General features: G+C 33.9%; 1 protein-coding gene across 3 annotated transcripts in view; it reads left to right on the plus strand.

The window, feature by feature from the left end:
• Positions 1–20,986, plus strand: part of MYEF2 (myelin expression factor 2) — a 42,023-nt gene that overhangs the window by 11,929 nt on the left and 9,108 nt on the right. Inside the window, exons 6-16 of one of the 3 annotated variants that reach the window (XM_005654449.4) lie at positions 1,658–1,849; positions 2,516–2,669; positions 3,438–3,487; positions 3,611–3,674; positions 8,738–8,839; positions 10,288–10,338; positions 10,641–10,709; positions 11,013–11,111; positions 11,414–11,485; positions 13,537–13,745; positions 13,825–13,876. In XM_005654449.4, the coding sequence (XP_005654506.1) occupies positions 1,658–1,849; positions 2,516–2,669; positions 3,438–3,487; positions 3,611–3,674; positions 8,738–8,839; positions 10,288–10,338; positions 10,641–10,709; positions 11,013–11,111; positions 11,414–11,485; positions 13,537–13,745; positions 13,825–13,876 (1,114 nt within the window). The remainder of the gene's footprint in view (positions 1–1,657; positions 1,850–2,515; positions 2,670–3,437; positions 3,488–3,610; positions 3,675–8,737; positions 8,840–10,287; positions 10,339–10,640; positions 10,710–11,012; positions 11,112–11,413; positions 11,486–13,536; positions 13,746–13,824; positions 13,877–20,986) is intronic. The other 2 variants (XM_084971120.1, XM_084971121.1) reach the window with 2 other exon arrangements.

The following is a 20,986-nucleotide window of genomic DNA, read 5'->3' on the forward strand; positions in this document are numbered from 1 at the left end:
TCTAAAAATCCTTCTTGTGGAATTATCTGATTTACACATGGGTAGCTGGGGTCAGTGCTGAGACATAGTAGTTTGAGTCTAGGGAAAAGTATATTTGCACTGTTTATTAACATATTAGAATTGCATTTTTAAATTTAATTAAGTGAGGGTCAGTAACAGTTGTTAGCTTTTTACAGGCCCTCTCTTATTACCTGCAATAGCAGGTAATAACTGGCAGGATGACATCTAAGGGAAAAAAGGGAATAAAAAGCATGCTGTATAGATAGTTTTACATAGTGGTATTTTATGCATGTTTTATATATTCTACATGATATATGTGTGTGTGTATTTTTGTGTATGTATGTTTATATGACATGCGTAAAAAATCAGAAGTATAGCAATATGCTTTATTAACGTGATGATATTACGGACTAATACTCTGTCTTAATAGTTCATGAAGCAGCTCCCCTCCTATGAACTCCTCCTCCCCAATAGGTAACCACTATTCTAAGTTTTGTATTTGTGCAAATTTTTGACACCTTAGACCTGAAGCATTTATTGTTTATTAACTACAAAATTTTATAGCATTTTTCAAAACATTTATTTCTTTGCTTTCGTATTTCTTTTTATTTTTTCATGGTAAAGAAATGCTTTGGAAGCCATAATACCTGTATTCTTATATTCACGTCACCTTCTATTCTCCTGGCCTTTCTAGAAAATTTATTAAAGTCATCCAACTTTCTTTTTATTAGTATTTCTAGACTGAGGCCAGCAGAGTAGAGTTGATGGTTACAATTGATCATAATCATTTGGTATTGCAGACGATAGTTTGACAGTGTGTTTATGTGGTTTCTGTTTTTTTGCACTCTTACCTGGTGAGATGGGTGAGAAATATGTTTAAGCTTGCTTTTTTTTGTTTTGTTTAAAGGTAGAGTATTTCTCTTACAAGGTTAATGAGTTTAAAAAAAAAGACCAAACAATGTATAGTACCATTCTTCACTTGGACACTTAGCCTTCCCTTTTTTTTTTTTTTTTTTTTTTAATTTCTTAATGAATTTATTACATTTGTAGCTGTACAATGATCATCACAATCCAATTTTATAGGATTTCCATCCCACAACCCTTTCTTAATCTCCCTTCTTCCTCCATCTCAGATCATAATCATTGTTGAGGATGGAAAGAGGTGTGAGGTGGATAATTGTGTTTTGTTCAGAAATGAAATTTATGCATTATAACAGTTCCCTCTACCCCACTATTCCTGGGTTTTAAAACAGAATGTTCTGCTGTTGAAAGCTTTGAATCAGTGTGAATTTGGCATTTCATTGGTCATCTAGTGGTAAGAATTCACCATTACTTCATTTTGAAAAGAGTCACAGTATTTGTTCCTCTTTGAGTTATGCGGATTTATGTATATGTGCCATATACTTGTATGAGAGCAAAATTAAACTAATTTCTTGTTCTTAAGTGACTTTAGTGATTGGGAAAAGGTCTTTAATTGACATCCCTGGAGACCGAAATCTTTTGTTTGTCCACAGGCTTTTAGAAAGAAGCTGACTCTTCAGGAGGGCCAATAATTTGAGCCATTTGGGATAGCAGCTATAGAATTTGAAGTTGTTATTTTAGTGATACAGATGTACTGATGTATCAAGTGTCATTTAACATTCAATGTCTGTTATAGGATCCTGATGGAGAAAATGCTCGTAGGGCATTGCAGCGAACAGGAGGATCGTTTCCAGGAGGACATGTACCTGATATGGGATCAGGGTTGATGAATTTACCACCTTCCATTCTCAATAATCCAAACATTCCTCCTGAGGTTATCACTAATTTGCAGGCTGGTAGACTTGGTTCCACAATTTTTGTTGCTAATGTAAGTTTAAGCTTTATGCTAAAAATTTGCCATTCAGATATCTAGTTTTAATCATGAGATTATTTAAAGATGAATGGGTTTTAAGTTTATAGAACATTTTGCTGATTGTTATCTAAAGTAAGTGAAGCAGTAACTATTATAAACGCAAACCCAATTTAAGTCCATAAATATAAGGTTGGAGTGTAAATACAAATATTTAGGATATTTTAAAAGGAGAACTGTGGAATTTATACTTAAGCAGTTCTTGAAATTATTTACTTTTCTTGTTATGTGACTATTGTTCATATTGGTAAATGGATTTCTTTCTTTAGCTTTGATATTTGTGATGGTTTGTCATTTGTTTTAAGCTTTTGAAAGTCAGTTATAGCAACAGTACTTTCTAAAATCTGAATTTCCCAGTAGAAATAGTTGTGGAAGTTTCAAATGTATAAAATAGGATTAAGCAGTTCTGAGTCTGTTTTGGGCATTAGAAAAAAATTAAGGGTAAGGAACAAAGTGAATGTAGCTTAATTGATCTTTAACAACTTAAGATGTTTTTATTTGAATATTATTGATGTACTGTTTAATAAGAATTGTAGTGCTTTGTATTTTTGAGAGTTTAGAAAAGATTGGTGTTATTAATGGGGAGAAGGGTTAATATGTAACTTTATATCATTTTATATCAAGCTTGACTTCAAAGTTGGTTGGAAGAAGCTAAAGGAAGTGTTCAGCATAGCTGGAACTGTAAAGCGGGCAGATATTAAAGAAGACAAAGATGGCAAGAGCAGAGGAATGGGCACAGTCACTTTTGAACAAGCAATTGAAGCAGTTCAAGCAATTTGTATCCTGATTTACATTTTTAGCATTATTTAATAAAGTCGAAGAAGTTTGATACTATTTTGTGGGGGAATTTAAGGCTGCGTAGCTTAGAAATGTGTGTTAGAATTTGGTCTCCAGGAGTTCCTTTTGTGGCTCGGTGGTTAACAAATCCAACTAGGAACCACGAGGTTGTGGGTTCGATCCCTGGCCTCACTCTGGGTTGGAGATCTGGCGTTGCTGTGAGCTGTGGTGTAGGTTGCAGACGTGGCTCAGATCCCGCGTTGCTGTGGCTCTGGCGTAGGCTGGCAACTACAGCTGCGGTTAGACCCCTAGCCTGGGTAACTCCATATGCCATGGGTGCGGCCCTAGAAAAGACAAAAATAAATAAGTAAATAAATAAATAAAAGTAATAATTTGGTCTCCAGCCCTAAAACCTTTGCTCTCTCCAAGTACCAAAGTCACTCTTAAAATGTGAACTAACCATAGTGTACAGGACTGGTATGAACTTTTTCTGATTTCACTTTCTGCTACTACTAATTGTATGTATACATGCCTTGTTACTTTTATTTTTTCAATGAGTGAATTAAAAGATATTTTATAAAATAAAACTATATAAAACAAGGAATTAAAATTTTTTCTTTGAACATGTGGACTAATACAAATAAGTAAAATATTCAAAGATGTTGATTAAAATATTAGACATATCTGCCACCAAATAAGATTATTAAAATGTGTGTTCAAATATAATTTTATAGTCATCTGAACTGGCATTCCTTGACTAAACCAACAGCTATGTTCAATGGGCAGTTTTTGTTTGATAGACCTATGCATGTGAAAATGGTGCGTTCTCTATATTATCTCTTCAACTCTCCAACCTCTTTAAATATTTTTATCTGCTCTCTTCTGCTTTATAATTCTTTTTTAGTTATACATTAACCATGTAATAAACTTTTTTACAATTAGGATGACAAATCTGTCCCTCATGAAGACTACCGTTCACATGATAGTAAAACACCACAATTACCACGTAAGTAAAAGTGATTATTAGAAATAATACAGACCATTTTTTTCACTTTATATGCTAAGCAAACTCTTTATTTCAAGTTTTCAACAGTTTAGTATGAAGAGTTATGAGGATGGTTTTGCGTAATTGATTAGGAAGAATGAGAAGATAAATATGTGACACTTTTTTTTTTGTAGTTTTTCCTGATTATAAAAACAGTATTTACTAAAAAATTTGGTAAGCTCATATATGAGGAGGGGGAAAGTCCTTATAATTTTACCACTTGTAAGTAACCTCCATTGTAGCATTTTTGTACATTTTCTTCTAGTCTTTCCTTCTGTGTTTATTTTTTATGTAGATGAGAACTACTATATAAATAATTTTGTGCTTTTAAACATTAGATTATAAAAATTATTTTACATCTAGAATTCTTTCCAAATTTTTTATTGGCTATGTAATAATTATCATAGATGCTCCATTACTGTTTCACTGTTTTGTATATGTAGATGTTTTAACTTTTTTTCCTTTAATCACAAATAGAGTTTTTCTCCCCCCCCCCTTTTTTTTAATATATAAATCTTTGGTACATTTTTGGTTATTTCTTTAAGATAGATATCCTGAACTAGATATATAGGTTCTCAGGTATGCTCATTGATCAGCATTATCAAATTGTTCTCCAAAGAATTATAAAACAGCAGCGTAAAATACTTAGCATCTGTGTCTCAGTGCCTCACCTCAAAATGAGGATGCTAATAGTACCTACTTCATGGGGTTGGCATGAGTATTGCATGAGTTAATATATATTATGCTTAAAGCAGTTAGAACAGTGCTGGCACAAAGTAAGCATGTAGCATGTAAGCTAGTATTTACTAGTTTTTGTTCTTACTATTTTACTGTATTTTCTCTGGTTATTATTAAAGTTTGTATTGTAAAATATTTTAAATATACAGACAAATACAGAATTACTCATCTAGCTATCATAGACCATATTTGTTTTAGGTGGTTTTTCTTTTAAAATAAAATTTGGGGCATTTTCCGTGGTAGCTTAGCAAGTTGAGAACCCAACATAGTGTCTGTGAGGTTGTGGCCTCACTCATTGGGTTAAGGATCCATACTGATGCAAGCTGTGGTGTAGGTTGCAGATGTGGCTCGAATCCCATGTTGGTGTGACTGGCATAGGCCTGCAGCTACAGCTCTGATTCAGCCTGGGAGGTGTAGCTCTAAAAATAAATTAATTAAAAAAAAAAAGTACAAAATTGCAGATAAAGTTATGATTCTCCTCCCCTACCTCATCCCCCCAGATACTTTACCTAGAGGAAACAGTTTATGAGTACAGTGTTTATCATCTAGATTTTAATAATTTGATTACACATTTACATATCTATAAATATTATATGAATTTTTTTGCTGGATTTAAAATTTGGTGTGTTATCTATTATTTATTCTGCAACATGCTGTTTTTGGTTTAACATTGTTTTGTGATTCATTTATGTTGATATGGCTCCAGTTCCTTCATTTTAATGGCTAATACCACATTTTATATATTTTTATTTTTAGGTTATTCTGATTTTTTTTATTAGAAATAATAATAAGTTGGAGACTATTCTTTTTCTGTTAGAATAACCTGTTCTCTATATATTTGCTAGAAATTATTTGTAAAACTATTTGGCCTTGGTTTATTATTTGGGAGAAGATTTTTAACTACTTATGTTCATATTTCCTATTGCTTCTTGAATCAATTGTGGTAATTTCTATTTTTCTGAGAATTTTACCTTTTTTGGTCATTTTCAGATTTATTGGCATAAAATAGTCTCTTTAAATTTCTACCACATCTGTAGTATTCTTTTTAAAAATTCTAATGGTTTTTTACTTTCCCTTTTTTTCCTAGTTTTTCTTAGAGGTTTGTCAGTTTTGTTAGTGTTTTCAAAGAAGTGAATTTTATTTATTTATTTATTTATTTTTGTTGTTGTTGCTATTTCTTGGGCCGCTCCCGCGGCATATGGAGGTTCCCAGGCTAGGGGTTGAATTGGAGCCGCAGCCGCCGGCCTACGCCAGAGCCACAGCAACGCGGGATCCGAGCCGCGTCTGCAACCCACACCTCAGCTCACGGCGCAAGGGCAGGGACCGAACCCGCAACCTCATGGTTCCTAATCGGATTCGTTAACCACTGCGCCATGATGGGAACTCCTGAATTTTATTTTTATATCTTAATTTCTGCTCTTAGTTTTATTATTTTCTTCCCTAAGTTTTTGTGGGTTTAGCCCCTTATTTGTGTCCTAACTCCTTAAGTTGAATGTTTACTTCACTAATGTGCAGCATTTTTTTTTTTAATACAGGTAGTTAGGACTATAAATTTGGCCACTGTATACTTTTTGCTATTGAGTATTTTTATTGTGATTTAATTTCTATTAAATTACCATTATGATTTCTCTTTTTTTTTTTTTTCCTTGTCTTTTCTAGGGCTGCACCCACGGCATATGGAGGTTCCCAGGCTAGGGTCTAATCGGAGCTGTAGCCACTAGCCTATGCCAGGGCCATAGCAGCATGGGAATGGAGTCGCGTCTGCAACCTACACCACAGCTCATGGTAAAGCTGGATACTTAACCCACTGAGCGAGGCCAGGGATCAAACCTGCAACCTCATGGTTCCTAGTCGGATTCATTAACCACTTCACTGTGAGGGGAACTCCTGATTTCTTCTTGAGTCTTTTTTTTTTGAATTTCCAAATGTATGGGTTTTTTCCTTATTAATTTCTAACTTAATAGTGTGGTCAAAGTTCCTGCCATGGTTTAGTGGATTAATGATCCAACTTGTTTCTATGGCATTGCCAGTTTGATATCTGGCCCTGGCACAGTGGGTTAAGGATCCAACATTGCAATAGCTGTGGCTAGGATTCAGTACCTGGCCCGGGAACGTCATATACCTAAAAAAGGAAAACAATAACAATAACAACAGCAACAACAACAAAAACCAGTGTGGTCATAGAAAATGGTCTCTATGGTTGTGATTCTTTGGATTTAATTTGAACTTTGCATTGTGGCCTAATGTATGGTACATTTTAATAAATATTACAAGTGTGCATAGTGAGTACACTGTTCTATATATGTCCACTAAACAAAATTTGTTAATCACTTAAATTATCTTAGATCTCTGCTAATAATTTTGTCTACTTGTGCTGTCAATTACTGAGAGATATATGGTAAAATCCAATGCTATAGTGATGAATTTGTCTCTCTTCTTTTCCTTTAACAATTTTGAAGCTAATTTTGTAGGTACATAGAAGCTTAGAATTGATATTTGTCTAATGAATCAAGATTTTATTATTGTAGAGTGATTTCATCTTCAGTAACCACCTTGAAGTTTTTTGTCTAATAGTAATGTAGCTACAACAGCTTTGTTTTCTTTATTCACATTGATTGATGTATTTGGATTAAATCCCATTTTCTTATTTTTCTGCCTTTTAGAAATTTTTATTCTAAAGTAGAGTGACCATTGAGTGCTCTAATCCTAATCACTTTCCTCCTGAATAATCCTACTGAATTATTGCTCTTATTGCTCAGTGCTTTAGTTCTGCATTGCTTTTTTTCAGTCCCCAAAGTTAGACATTATTATTTCTTACCATTTATCTTCTAATTTCTCTGCTTTCGCAGACCTTGGCACTATTTTTTTTCCCTTGATGCATATATTTTAAAAGCTCTTTCAATGAAAGGATCTGTTTTCAGTAAATTTTCTCAATTTTGGTTTGTCTATAAATATTTCCAAAGGTAGCTTCACTGGTTATATAATTTAAGGTAGTTATTTTCTCTTAACACATTGAAAATATTCTACAGTCTTCTGGCTTCCATCATTGCTATTGAATCAGCTACCATTTGAATTGTCCTTTCTTTATAGGTAAGCTGTGCTCTTTATGTAGCTGATTTTAAGATTTTTGTCTTTGGCATGCAGTTTACTACAGTGTGGGTATGGATTACTATTTATTGGGCTTTCACAATCTGATAAATCATTTATTTTAAATAAATTCTGGAAAATTCTCAGCGTATGTGTCTTTGAATATTGTCTGTTCTCCCTTTGTATGCCAGCTGTTTCTTGCCTCCACCAAGTTTATCTTATCACTCAGTGTGTCACCTTTTATGATTCTGGCTTTATAAAGGAGAGGCTTCTGATTTACTTTGCCACTATTAGTGCTCTTCAATTTATTTAGAATAAAAATCCTTTATTCATACTTCTTTTACATCTATTCTTTTTGAGATTTATGTTTTTATATACTCTTATCTATTGAGACATAATGTAAACTCATAGATTTTGACAGAATCAGTTTGTTGTTTTAGTTAAGTTAATCGTTACTAAACTCCCTATTTTTCCCTTTCTCCCTTTCCCCATGCCTTCCTTTGCTCAGATTATTATAACCTGGCAAATTGGAGCCTCCTCATTTCCTATGCCTATGATATTCTTACTTTCTGATAAAAACAGGATTTCCCAGATCTGTGAAGATTTTTCTTGATCCAAGACATGATATTGGCCTACTTTCAAGGAGTCCTGGTTCCTTGTATTGAAAAATGATGTCAGATGAAAGTATGAGTGTTAGGTGTAAACATAAACATTGTCGGTAATCACGTGCGCTGTTGCTTTCAGTTGAACCATTTTTAGGGACAGAGCTGAAAAAAGATACTTCTTTTACCAGTTCACACTGATCTTTCCAATTTGATACAGCATACTTCTGTACTCTATCTTAAAAAAAATACATATATATATAGAGAGAGTTTGATTTCCTCAGTCCTTACCACTTATTAATTGCTACATTGACTAGCAAGAACGTTAAAATAAAACTCAGATTCAGTAGAATAAAACAGTTCCCATTGTCTTTAGGGTCATCAAATTATCTGCTTATAGTTTATTTTAAATAAATATAATTAATTTTAAGAGAAGAAGTAAAAATAATACTGAACTGGTACTCTTATTTATAAATTTGCAAAATTTTGGAACTACTTCTTTGGAACTACTTCTTTAAAAAATACAGCTTTAAAAAATTTAGTGCCACTTAGTTGATCATATATGGGTTGGTAATACTATTCTTATGTGTGTTTTAGGTGGTCTTGGAGGTATTGGAATGGGACTTGGTCCAGGTGGACAGCCTATTAGTGCCAGCCAGTTGAACATAGGTGGTGTAATGGGAAACCTAGGCCCAAGTGGTAAGAATATTCTTATTTCATTATTTTTTTTTAAATGATACATTTGCTAGATTATAAAGCTTATATTTACTGGATTATAATAATGTTTAAAGGACTCTGTTTTACTGTTGAATATTTAAAGTGTCACTTTATTCTGAAATAGGAATAAAACCTTGAGAGCAGAGAACATTTATGAAAGAGATTGAGCAAAGGCGAGGAGGGTTCCTCTGAGGCCAGCCAGCTAGACTTTTAGCACTTTGGATTTTGAAATGTCTTTAAAGTAGAAGGAGAATATTCAGCATAGTACAAGCCTTGTGCATTATAGAATGGCTGAAATGCTACCATATCATAAGCAATTTAAATTTTAATATCTAGTTAGGAAGGTAACTTTTTGGATAGCTATTTGGCTCTTCACCCAGACTAACCTACAGTTTATCTCTGAAGATTAATTTTTAAACTTTTTGGTTTCAGAACCCTTTTTTTATACTCTTAAAATTTGTTGAGGACCCTAACTTCTGTTTATGTGGTTATTTGTCAGTATTAGAAATTAAAACTTAGAATTTTTAAAAATTACGTATTTATTTAAAATAATAAACACATTGTGCGTTAACATAAATATAATTTTAAGAAAATAAATTGCAATTTCCAACACAAAAAGTTAGTGAGAAGAGTGGTATTGATTAACCTTTTTTGTACATTTCTAATGTTTGGCTTAATGCAAGACAGTCATGTGTTCATATCTACTTCTGCATTCAGTTTGTTACAGTATCATATATCATGTGGTTCCTGGAAAATTTCACCTTATACTCATGAGAAAATGGTAATAAAATAGTCACTATCTTAGTATTATTTGAATAATGAAATAGATTTGATGAACTGAACCCTCAAAAGTCCCCAGACCATATTTTGAGAATTGCTGTTTTAACTGAAGGACCAGTAAATGCTGTTTGTTTCTATTTTTGTTAAGCTACTAAATCTACACTTTATATCGTGAGAGTAGTTATAATTATCATTTTGATCTAAACACATGGAAATTTCCTCCCTTATTCTTAGGTCCTCTACCTTCCTAAACACAATATTTTTATTCTTTATTTTTTACTGCTCCCTTAGCTCCCACGTTTAAAGAACTTCTTACTTTCTGACCTAATCTCTAAATGTATATAATGGTATTTGTGTGTCTGAGCTGGGGAAAAAAAATAAGATTAACCTAGTACTAGGTATTCTGTACCTGAATGTGAGTGTGACCAGTGAATTTTGTTTTCTTGGCTAATGAATATTTAAAGAGGCCTTTTGGAAGACTCATTATTAAATAGCTGCCATGGCATAACACTTTAAACCATCCCACCTGTGCCCTGCTGCTTCTCTAGTATTCTGGCAACCAGTGGTATTTATTTTGCTATTGCATTATGTTATTATTTAGTCATTAAAATAAGACTTACTGAAAGTACATACTATGTATTTTATTTAAGGTATGGGAGTGGATGGTCCAGGTTTTGGAGGAATGAATAGGATTGGAGGAGGTATGTATATACACCTTTTTTTAAATATACCTATCACTAGTTTAGTAAATTAGAAACTATACTGTTGAGAATTTCAAGGAAAACAGAAGTCATGGTTTATTGTTGGCTCATGTCCTAATTAAGGCTGCTAGCAGAAATTGAGCCTGGTACATACTTAAGGGATATGGAAGGTGTTATGTTAAGAAGCAGCTGTACAAGGTAGGGTGGATGAAGAGCTTACTAGTGAGATTTAATATTTATAAAATGTACCTTTCAGCTATACAACTGATAGTTGATTCTCGAAATTAATTTTTATTCCATAGGAATTGGGTTTGGTGGTCTGGAAGCAATGAATAGCATGGGAGGATTTGGAGGAGTGGGCCGAATGGGAGGTAGGTAAATGTATGTAGTGGGATGTGTATGTTATATTTTGTTTTCCCCATTATTAAAAATTTCCTCCCTTTACTTGGAATGGGTACTATAGATGTTTTCAGGAGACATGGGCACTAGGGCATAGGGACAGACATGGTGGGATTGGGATATATGTGGCAAATGAGGTAGGCTGGATAAATCATGGACTTTTTATATTTGTGACTTTTGCTGTCTTTATAGTTTAATTTCAATAAGTACCTAAATGGATTACTGTGTACTTATAATACTTGAAAAGAGGTTAATTTGTTGCATAATCTTTTCAGAGCTATATCGTGGTGCGATGACCAGTAGCATGGAGAGAGATTTTGGACGTGGTGATATTGGAATAAATCGAGGCTTTGGAGATTCCTTTGGTAGAATTGGTAGGGCTAGCTGTTTGCTTCTCCTTTTCTTTTTGCAGGTTATATTTTTCCAAATTTGGTTCTCTCTTTCCTTATGTGAAAAATTGGAAGGTTATGTTTCATGTAATTTATTACTTGAAAAAAAATACCTTAGAGGTTTTAATATACTAACTCTTTTTCAGTATATCATGTATTTGAATGCTATTTCTAGAAGACTCTATACTTTTTAGTTATTATACATCTTCTAAGAGCATAGTACCTTAGGGATTTTAAAGTATGATTATTTAAATTAATTAGTATATTATCTTTCCATCCTTGTTTAGGCAGTGCAATGATTGGAGGGTTTGCAGGAAGAATAGGAGCTTCTAACATGGGTCCAGTAGGATCTGGAATAAGTAGGTTTAAATTTTACTAGAATTTTACAGTAATATTTGAGTGCTTGCACTAAACTTTGCAAGAGTAGTTGTTGTAGCATAGTAATACTTTGTTCTTATATGTTAATATATGTTGTCATTATTTAGAGAAACTGATAGTTATTGAGCTTTTCTGTTTTATTGCTGTTCGAAATTTCTAAACTAACTTCGAATTTTCTTTAACATTTCTAAACACCAGAATATATGTTAAATGTCACTCAGTTTAAGAGTTTTTTTTTTCCCCCCCAACAAAAGAAGCTGGGGATTTCTCTGACCATATGTTAGGAACAACTTTAATAACCTTGGCCCCAACTATGTTTCCTTGCTTATTTTCTATAACTGCTCTTGGTGACTAGCTTATTTCATCTGTGAATATCTTGTGTCTTTTGATAGACAAGTGAATTGCCTCAAATCCAACACTTCTGTAGACCGCATAAGGTTGAGGGCAAGGTTGAAAGAGATGCTTATTTCCTCTTCTCTTAAACCTTTCCTGTGGTAGAAAGGGTACTGTTTTACAACACTTGGGAATGTCAAGTTTCTTCCATCTGTTTCCACTACCACATTTTAGGCCTTATATTAAATAAACCTTAATACCTGGCTTAGTTTTTGTTCTCTCTTGCTTACTGAACCATGTCTGTGAGCTTTCCATACTTTATTGACTTCCTTTAATTGATTGAAATCTCGCAAATAAGAAACACAGTCTAGGAGTTCCCGTTGTGGCGCAGTGGTTAACGAATCCGACTAGGAACAATGAGGTTGCGGGTTCGATCCCTGCCCTTGCTCAGTGGGTTAACGATCCAGCGTTGCCATGAGCTGTGGTGTAGGTCACAGACACAGCTCAGATGCCGCGTTGCTTTGGCTGTGGCGTAGGCCGGCAGCTACAGCTCCAATTCGACCTCTAGCCTAGGAACCTCCATATGCCGCGGGAGCGGCCCAAGAAATAGCAAAAAGACAAAAAAAAAAAAAAAAAAAAAAAGCACAGTCTGCTTGAATGTTGTCAGAGTGAATTAAAAAAAAATCTTAACAGCTGAAGATACTAACTACCATTGTACCTTGCTTTTCATTTTATTCCTTTTTTTCATCGTCTTTTCAGCCTTGGCCATTTTCCTGTTAATTGTAACTTCGCTACCTTCCTTTTTCACCTCAGTGTTTATACTTCTGTTTCCCTGACTTTATATTTGTTATTCACAGAAAGGCACTTTGAGGGTGATATTAATCTTTAGAATGGGAATATTAAGGACAAGAGAAAAGAATACATCTGAGAAAGAGTAGGGCTGGAATAAAGAAGATGCACCGAACAAGAATCATGTTTGGTACGAACTGCAAACTAGATTCTCAGGCTCTGGCTCAAGGGATGTGATTCCATTTTTTGTTATTTCCACAAGTTCCCTATAATAGAGAGACTAAGAGTTAGGTTTTTCTGTGTTTATTGAAAATTGAATTGATAAGGAAGGAGAAATTGTATGTGAAATAGAAGATAGTGAGGTGAAGGTTAAGCTAGGAAAAGAATATTATGTAGGAGAGTATGATGAGAGCAGCAGTTGATGTGTTGGAGTTTTAATTATTTGAATTTACCCCATATATCTTGTTCTAACAATTACTAAGCTTTATATTATTAAAAAGTAAAAATGAGGATAAAAACTACTATAACATTAATGGATAAAGTTAATTGGTAGAAAATTTACATAACTTACATGGTATATTTATGATTAGAATATAATTTTATAGAAATCTCTATATATAATGTAGTTATGTAGTGGCTAGAATTAACAGAGTCAGTTAGACATTAATGTTCAGCTGAGTATATACCAAATTAAAATATGTTTTTTGGAAGATTATTATATTGTGTTTATGGAAATAATTTTATGTTTTTATATTGTCTAATTTCATAAATGAATTTTTTCTCCCTTTCTTTCTCAAAAATGATTTTCTCCTTCCTCTTTCTCTCCTTCCTCTGCCTTCTCCTTTTCCTTCTGTTTTTAAAATAAACCCACCGAATTCCCAAATCCTCCCTTCCCTTTTTGAAAATCCAGGTGGTGGAATGGGTGGCATGAACAGTGTGACTGGAGGAATGGGGATGGGACTGGATCGGATGAGTTCCAGCTTTGATAGAATGGGACCAGGTATAGGAGCTATACTGGAAAGGAGCATCGATATGGATCGAGGATTTTTATCGGGTCCAATGGGAAGCGGAATGAGAGAAAGAATAGGCTCCAAAGGCAACCAGATATTTGTCAGAAATGTAAGCAACTAAATGTAAAGGATACTTAAAATTATTTTTTTCCTTCTGTATCTGTTACTAATACCTTTTTTCATTCTAGCTGCCTTTTGACTTGACTTGGCAGAAACTAAAAGAAAAATTCAGTCAGTGTGGTAAGTATACCAATGACTGTAGATATGTTGATTTTGATTATGAATCAAAAATTGATTTTTAGCTTTTAAACCCTGTTTAGACCTTAACCTGTCCAGATGCTTACTCCTGGGTAGTAAGACAGGTTTAATTCCACTTCAAATAAATGAATTATTTTGCTATCCTCTGATGTACAGCTTTGTAAATTACTGCTAAATAGGAAAATCTAGAGTTGAGTCTTGTCATTGTGTCATGTGGATGAAGAAAGAGCTTATGTGTCTGATCTCTAAATGGTTAATATATCATCATGGCTTACATTTAAAGTTTTTTTTTTTTCCCTGTGGATATATTTATTTCTTTATCATGCAGTGCAGTGCATTGTCAGCATGACTCAGTGAAATGCTATATCTAACCAATAAGGTCCTAATAGATGAGGCCTATTCTGCACACTCTTTTACCTGTACAACACAGTAAACTTAGCTGACAGCATTGAACCCAGTGTCTGGTATGCCTTAGATAGGTATATTTTGATGGCCCTTCTGTTTCTTTTATACGTTGTTCTTGGCAATAACAGCACCAGCTATACAACCTTAATATGTTCATTAGATTTATAGACAATTAGATGGTTTATTACTTTATTTTTATTTTTTATTTCTTTTTTTGTCTTTTGTCCTTTTTAGGGCTGCACTCACAGCATATGGAGGTTCCCAGGCCAGGGGTCTAATTGGAACTGTAGCTGCTAGCCTACGCCACAGCCACCGCAATGCCAGATCCTTAACCCACTGAGCGAGGCCAGGGATCGAACCAGCAACCTCCTGGTTCCTAGTTGGATTCGTTTCCGCTGCACCACGACAGGAACTCTGTTTTATTACTTTTAAAAGAAAGCCTTTTTAAAATGATGATGAGAGAATTAGTGTGAATAGAACAAAGTAACAAGATTTCCTGCTCATATTTTTCTGATGTTGTATGGTAAGTCAGATTCTATAGTGATGATAGTAAGCTATATAGGTTGGATAAAATGAAGAAAAATGACTAAAGTGGTACATTCATCCTTTGAGAGTTAATGGAAAGTTAAGAATATTTGGAATATATCTTTGATTTTTGAAGGTCATGAAGGATTAGTGTTCTCCTGCAGAAGCAGCCTTTATAGCCACTATCACATGATAGTGATCACTTGTGATCAGAGTGATTCCTCTAGATATTCTTACCTGCTGTGTTCTAAGAGTACTTTGTACCTAACTTTATTGTAATGATCTGTTTCCATGTTTTCTTCCCTCCCAGATGGAGGTTCTTGAGGGCAAGAACTGTCGTCTTTTTATTCTAGCACCTTTTGTTGCCTTGGTACATAGATTAGGAGTTTATTAAATGTTTATGAGGAAGTTAAAACATTTTGCAAAGATGTTTCATTCATTTGTTTGGGTATTTATACATTAATTAAATCTACACATACTATTTTTTTGGCAGTCTGCTTGTCATTAAGATTAGAAAGGGGGAGTAAGATATTACCCCTGTCCTCAAAGAACATACAGTATGAATCTGTCTGTGATGATGTTCTGTGGCTCCTTTTGGTCATCTTTTTATTTATATTTTATTCAAAGAAGAAAAACATAATTTTTGTCTTGATAAAAAAGTTGTTGGAGTTCTCTTGTGGTATAGCAGGTTAAGGATCTGGTGTTAAATCATTGCAGTGGCTCAGGTCCCTACTCTGGCTCAAGTTCATTCCCTGTCCTGGGAACTCCCACATGCCAAAGGTGCAGCCAGAAAAAAAAGTTGTTGAAAACAAGTCAGCTGGTAAATAGTCATCACTAAGAGAAAGCAGAATTTTCTCAAGTTATTTTCAGGTGCTGGGAGATGTCTTTGTAAGAGTCAGAACCAGAATGAGTAAGCAGAATCTGGCCATGAATCCCATAGACTACAGGGGAATGAACATATTAGGGCCTAGTGAAAGACATCAAATGAGGAGCAGTGGCAGCAAGTATAGATAATCCCTGCTATTGTAGTTTCAGTGAAAAAAAAAAACCCAAGTGAGATATTACTTTATTTTAAAAACTAGAAATGAAATAAGATAAAAAACAAAGTGGGTCAAACAAATGACATTAATGAAAATGTGACCAATGTTGAGTTGACTGTTCCTTATAATATGTAGGCAGATTTCCCTTTGAGCTCAGATTTGAGCAAGGCAAAGCAAATTTGAGGTCTTTTGGTGGTCTTCTATACTTGCTTCTGGCATCGTTTTGCCAGAAGGACATTAACAGCTTAAAAACAATTCTTTTAAAAGGAAAAAATGAGTACCAAATCTATATTTAAAAAATCTGTATAGCATTTTGGCCAATAAATAAAGTAGACAACTTTATTATTTTAGCTGTATTCATATGTCCCTTTTTGATCAGTCTATGAGAATAATGATTTTTTGTTTTTTGTTTTCCCAATTCTAATTGCAAAAGCTTCTGTTTTTGTATTTATATTATAGAAATGCCATACCAAGTAATTCCCTGTTTTTAACCTTGAACCAGTGGAAATTGATGGGAAGGAAAATAAGTTTAAGTGTCAATCTGTTGACAACTATGGAAGTTACTTGGCTTGTATGAACTGTACCATCTATTTTTTGCTACATCACTTTATTTATTTTCAAATTTTAAGAGTTTTTCTTCCTTAGAATGAGAAGTCTCTTTTTACCTGGTCCAGGCCATAGTGGCTTCCTTCACAGTAAACATCAGTATTTTGCTGTTTTTTTAACCCCTTGAACCCTCGGTGAGTAAGTATATTTTCTTGGTTCTTTCTTAGTAAGAGTTTAGTGATACTCCATGCTCACCCCTAGACCATAACTGCCAGTAAATGGCCCTTCAGCAAGTTTTTTGATTAATAAATGTCTGTAGTGGTTAACTGTCCTTGATGGGACCATGACAGAGGCTGAGAAAATGTTGTTTTATGGATTCTGTAACTCAGTACATTTCCTCAGCATTTAAAATTCAGGAAGAAATATCTTTAGGTATCCCCAAATATAACAAGATGAGAAATAAGTGAGTATAGTAAAATAGATCTCCTTTTGAACTGCTCTCTGTAATTCCTCAGTAATATGTATTCTTAAGAAGGCTGAGTATAAATAACTGACCCATTCTGAGCTGGACCCCACATTAAGTTCAGGTTGTGCAAATGAGGTTCTAGGCAGTCTTTCAAATTTCCATATTGTCTATACATTTTAACTGTACTCTGGCTTAGTATGATGCAGGGCTAACATTTTACAACCACAGGGCAATGAAAACCTATTCTTAATTATTCCTGCTATAAACCATAATAAATGTTACATTGCTCCTCAGATTTCTGTTGTTCAGTTTTCTATATCAGTATGTTTGTTAACTGTGAAATGGAGATTAGTAGTAGGTTTTATTTACTAAGGCGCATGCTGCTTCAAGCATGACCAGTGGACTTCATAATAACTTAACAGTGAAAATAAGGCAGTAACAGTAAAAACAATACATGAAGAACGTTCATGAATAGAAGCATTTTCTTTTGTTGATAAAGAAACACTAAAGCTTTGGGTTTTGTCTCATATAATAATAATAATTTCTTATAGAATGTCTTTTTTTCTCCCGTGGTTATGTTACAGCTTTACTTTGGAAGTAGATTTGTGAAAATGTTTATTTATATATTTACTTATGTTGTATTTATTTATTTATGCATGCTTTAATTTTGTCTGTTTTTTGAGTATAGTTTTAACGTTATTTCTCAACGTATAGCCCTCAAGGTTAGTTAATAGACTGGGTTAATTAGAGGGAATATTTTCTTTTATTGCAGTAGAAGTCATTTTTATAGCTAGTGTGTGTAAGAGCTATTATTATAGTACTTATTTCTCATTGTTTATTCTTGTCCTATACTGTTACTGAAATAGCAGCCCTATTTTGTTTTTCTTGGAATGACCCAAGATCATTAGATATTTAAGTCATTGAATTTATATCCTCAGAGCATGTAAAAAGCCAGGGAAGTCTGATTTTAATTAATTCTTTAAAACTAGATTTTTTCTCAATTATTTATCTTTAGAAAAGAAAATATGTCAATTTGTATTTTTATGGAATTAAGAAAAAACTTAGAAAACATAGAATTTTCTGTTTCTATACCTAGTGGGGTTTAGGGAGCTGCCTAACCATGTAACAAGTTATCTCTAAGCCACTTTCTCCATAAGCCTGAGTGTCCAAACTGTAAGAAGGTTCAAGTATCTTAGCTGAGAGGCCTTGTCAGCTAGAGAAGGCTTGAGATCACTGTGAGGTCAGGAATTTGGGAGTCTGAGTGATGATTCCTAAACAGAAAATTTAAGAGAATAAAAAAAAGAAACGTCCTAAAAGATTGAGAGAGATTTTGCGAGAGATAATTATATATTTTCCTTTGAAGTTTTGAAGATTTCTTGCTTGAGTAAACCTTGCCATTGTTAATTAACCTATGGTAGGATACTTACGCTAAGAAAAACCCTAAGTTTTTAGGTAAAATAAAGATAATGAAGAACCTTTAACATTTAAAAGCTTTTGAAGGTCTCCTCCACAGTCCTGTTCAAAAACTGCGGTAAAGTACTGCCATTTACAAAGATATGCTCCTTTAATTAAAATTGCTTTTTTTTTTTAGGTCGCAGCATTCAAGATATTAAGAGGACTCGGAAAGTTGCTCTGTATTTATCCTTAAAGTTCTTTAAAAATATATATTATCCAGTTCATTTTATTCTGTTTATTAGAAAATGTGATTTTTTGTGTTTATTTTTTAAAAAATTTTTCTTCCAGTTTCGTTGAAATATGTGACATACAACACTATAAATTTAAGGTGTACAGCTTATTAATTCAACCTACAGATATCATAAAATGATTATCACAGGTTCAAAGAACATCCATCATCTCATAGATATAAAATTAAAGAAATAGAAATGTTTTCTTGTAATGAGAGCTCTTAGGATTTACTCTCTTAACAACTTCCATATATAACAAACAACAGTATTAATTAATTTATCATGTTGTAGATTACATCCCTAGTACTTACTTCACACAAATGGAAGTTTGTACCTTTGACTGCCTTCATCTAGTTACCCCACCCCATCCACTCCCATCCACCTCTGGTAACTACAAGTCTCATCCCTTTTTCCATGAATTTGTTTCTTCACTTTTGAAGTATAGTTGAACCTTCAGTTCTATGTTAGTTCCTGTTACACAACTTAGGGATTTGATATTTCCATACTTTTCAAATCATCACCATAAGTCTAGGGTATGATAAGTCACTATACAGAGATAATTACATAGTTATTGACTATTCTCTACACTATACATTTCATACCCATGACTCATTTATTTTCCAGTTGGAAGTTTGTACCTCTTAATCTTCCTTACCTATTTCTTTCCTCTCCCCTTTACCCTTTGCTTTGATAACCATCTGCTTGTTCTCTGTATGTGCAACTCTGTTCCTGTTTTGTTTGTTCATCTATTCCACATATAAGTGAAATTATATAGTATTTGTCTTTGTCTGACTGACTTATTAGCATAATACCCTCTAGGTCCATCCATGTTGTACGAAATGGCCCGATTTCATTCTTTTCTATGGCTGAGTAATATTTCTGTGTGTATGTGTGTGTCTTTTTTTTATCCATTCATCTATTGATGGACAAACTTAGTTTGCTTCCCTATCTTGGCTATTGTAAATACTGCTGTGGTGAATTTAGGGTTGCATATATGTTTTTTTAATTAGTGTTTTTTTTTTCTTCGAGTAAATACCCAGGAGTGGAATTGCTGGATCATATGGTAGTTCTGACTGTAATTTCTTGAGGAATACTGTTTTCTTTCTTACTCTTTTTTTTTTTTTTTTTTTTTGGCCATTCCTGTGGCATGTGGAAATTACCAAGCCAAGGATTGAAGCTATGCCACAGCAGTGGCAATGCTGGATTCGTAATTCACTGTGCCACAAGAGAACTCCATCGTACTGTGTCTATAGTGGCAACACTAATTTACATTCCTGCTAATACTGCACAGGGGTGTGTTTGTTTTTAACCAATTGTAGGTTAGCTAAAAATTGTTTGGATCTACTTTATTATAACTTCTCTAGGAATTAGTCTGTTTAATTAAACTTTTAGAACATAGTTAAAGACTGCCTGACCTGGGTTACAGATTATGGTTTTGGCTCAGTGTGGCATTTATTAACTTGGACCATTTAATTAGTATTGAGTGGTAAGTGATTAACTACCAGTTGGTTTAAAAAGAAAAACACGGAGTTCCCATTGTGGCTCGGTGAGTTAAGAACTGGACTGGTATCCATGAGGATGCAGATTTGATCCCTGGCCTCACTCAGTGGGTTAAGTAAGGGTCTGGCATTGCTGCTAGGTATAGCAAAGGTTGCAGACAAGGTTTGAATCTGGTGTTGCCGAGGGTGTGGCATAGGCTGGCGCTGCAGCTCTGGTTCAACCCCTAGCCTGGGAACTTCTGTATGCCACAGGTGCAGCCCTAAAAAGAAAAACAACAGCAGCAGCAATAACACAGTAATGGGGTGGGCAAAGTGGGGATGGTGAATATACAAAAGGAAAAAAGTAGTCCAGGATGTTGTAGAAATCATTCACATCAGAATTTAAACGGGAAAAAAGTCTTAGGCATTAAGATTAAAAATTTATCGCATCACCTGGAAAGGGCTTATGCAAGTTTTTGATAAGCCCTTTGACTTTCCCCCCTTTTCCTTGTTTTCTCCCTTTATAGAACAAATTATATCTGTCTTTGATTTTGTTGCCATACTAAAGTTAGCCTATAGTTATCTGGCAACTATAATATTCAAGGGGAGGAAAATATTATGGTAAGTAGTCACACAGCTCACATCTAAATCTGTTTCAAGTGGGTAATTATTCATTTCCATTTGCCTGGGGATAGTTTCACTCTTTACATTTGTTATTTGTGTTTAATTAACAACTCTCCCTTTTACTCTGAAGTTTCTGGTTTGGATGTTGGATTTTTATGGCCATGTATTTTGATAAAATCCATTTACTTCAAATAGCAGTTGTATAGAATCAATAATAATATTAGCTGTATACAGAACAATTGTCTGTTTTTTCCTCCTCCTCCTGGAAGGTTCTCTGAGGTTCTTTCTGCTCTTATTATCACTTTTTTTAAACCTGTATTTAT

Source organism: Sus scrofa, chromosome 1, assembly GCF_054392235.1.
Source record: "Sus scrofa isolate SSC_HxYL_T2T_F1_AM1 chromosome 1, Sscrofa_HxYL_maternal_Yorkshire_Landrace_v2.0, whole genome shotgun sequence".
NCBI classification, from domain to species: Eukaryota; Metazoa; Chordata; class Mammalia; order Artiodactyla; family Suidae; genus Sus; species Sus scrofa.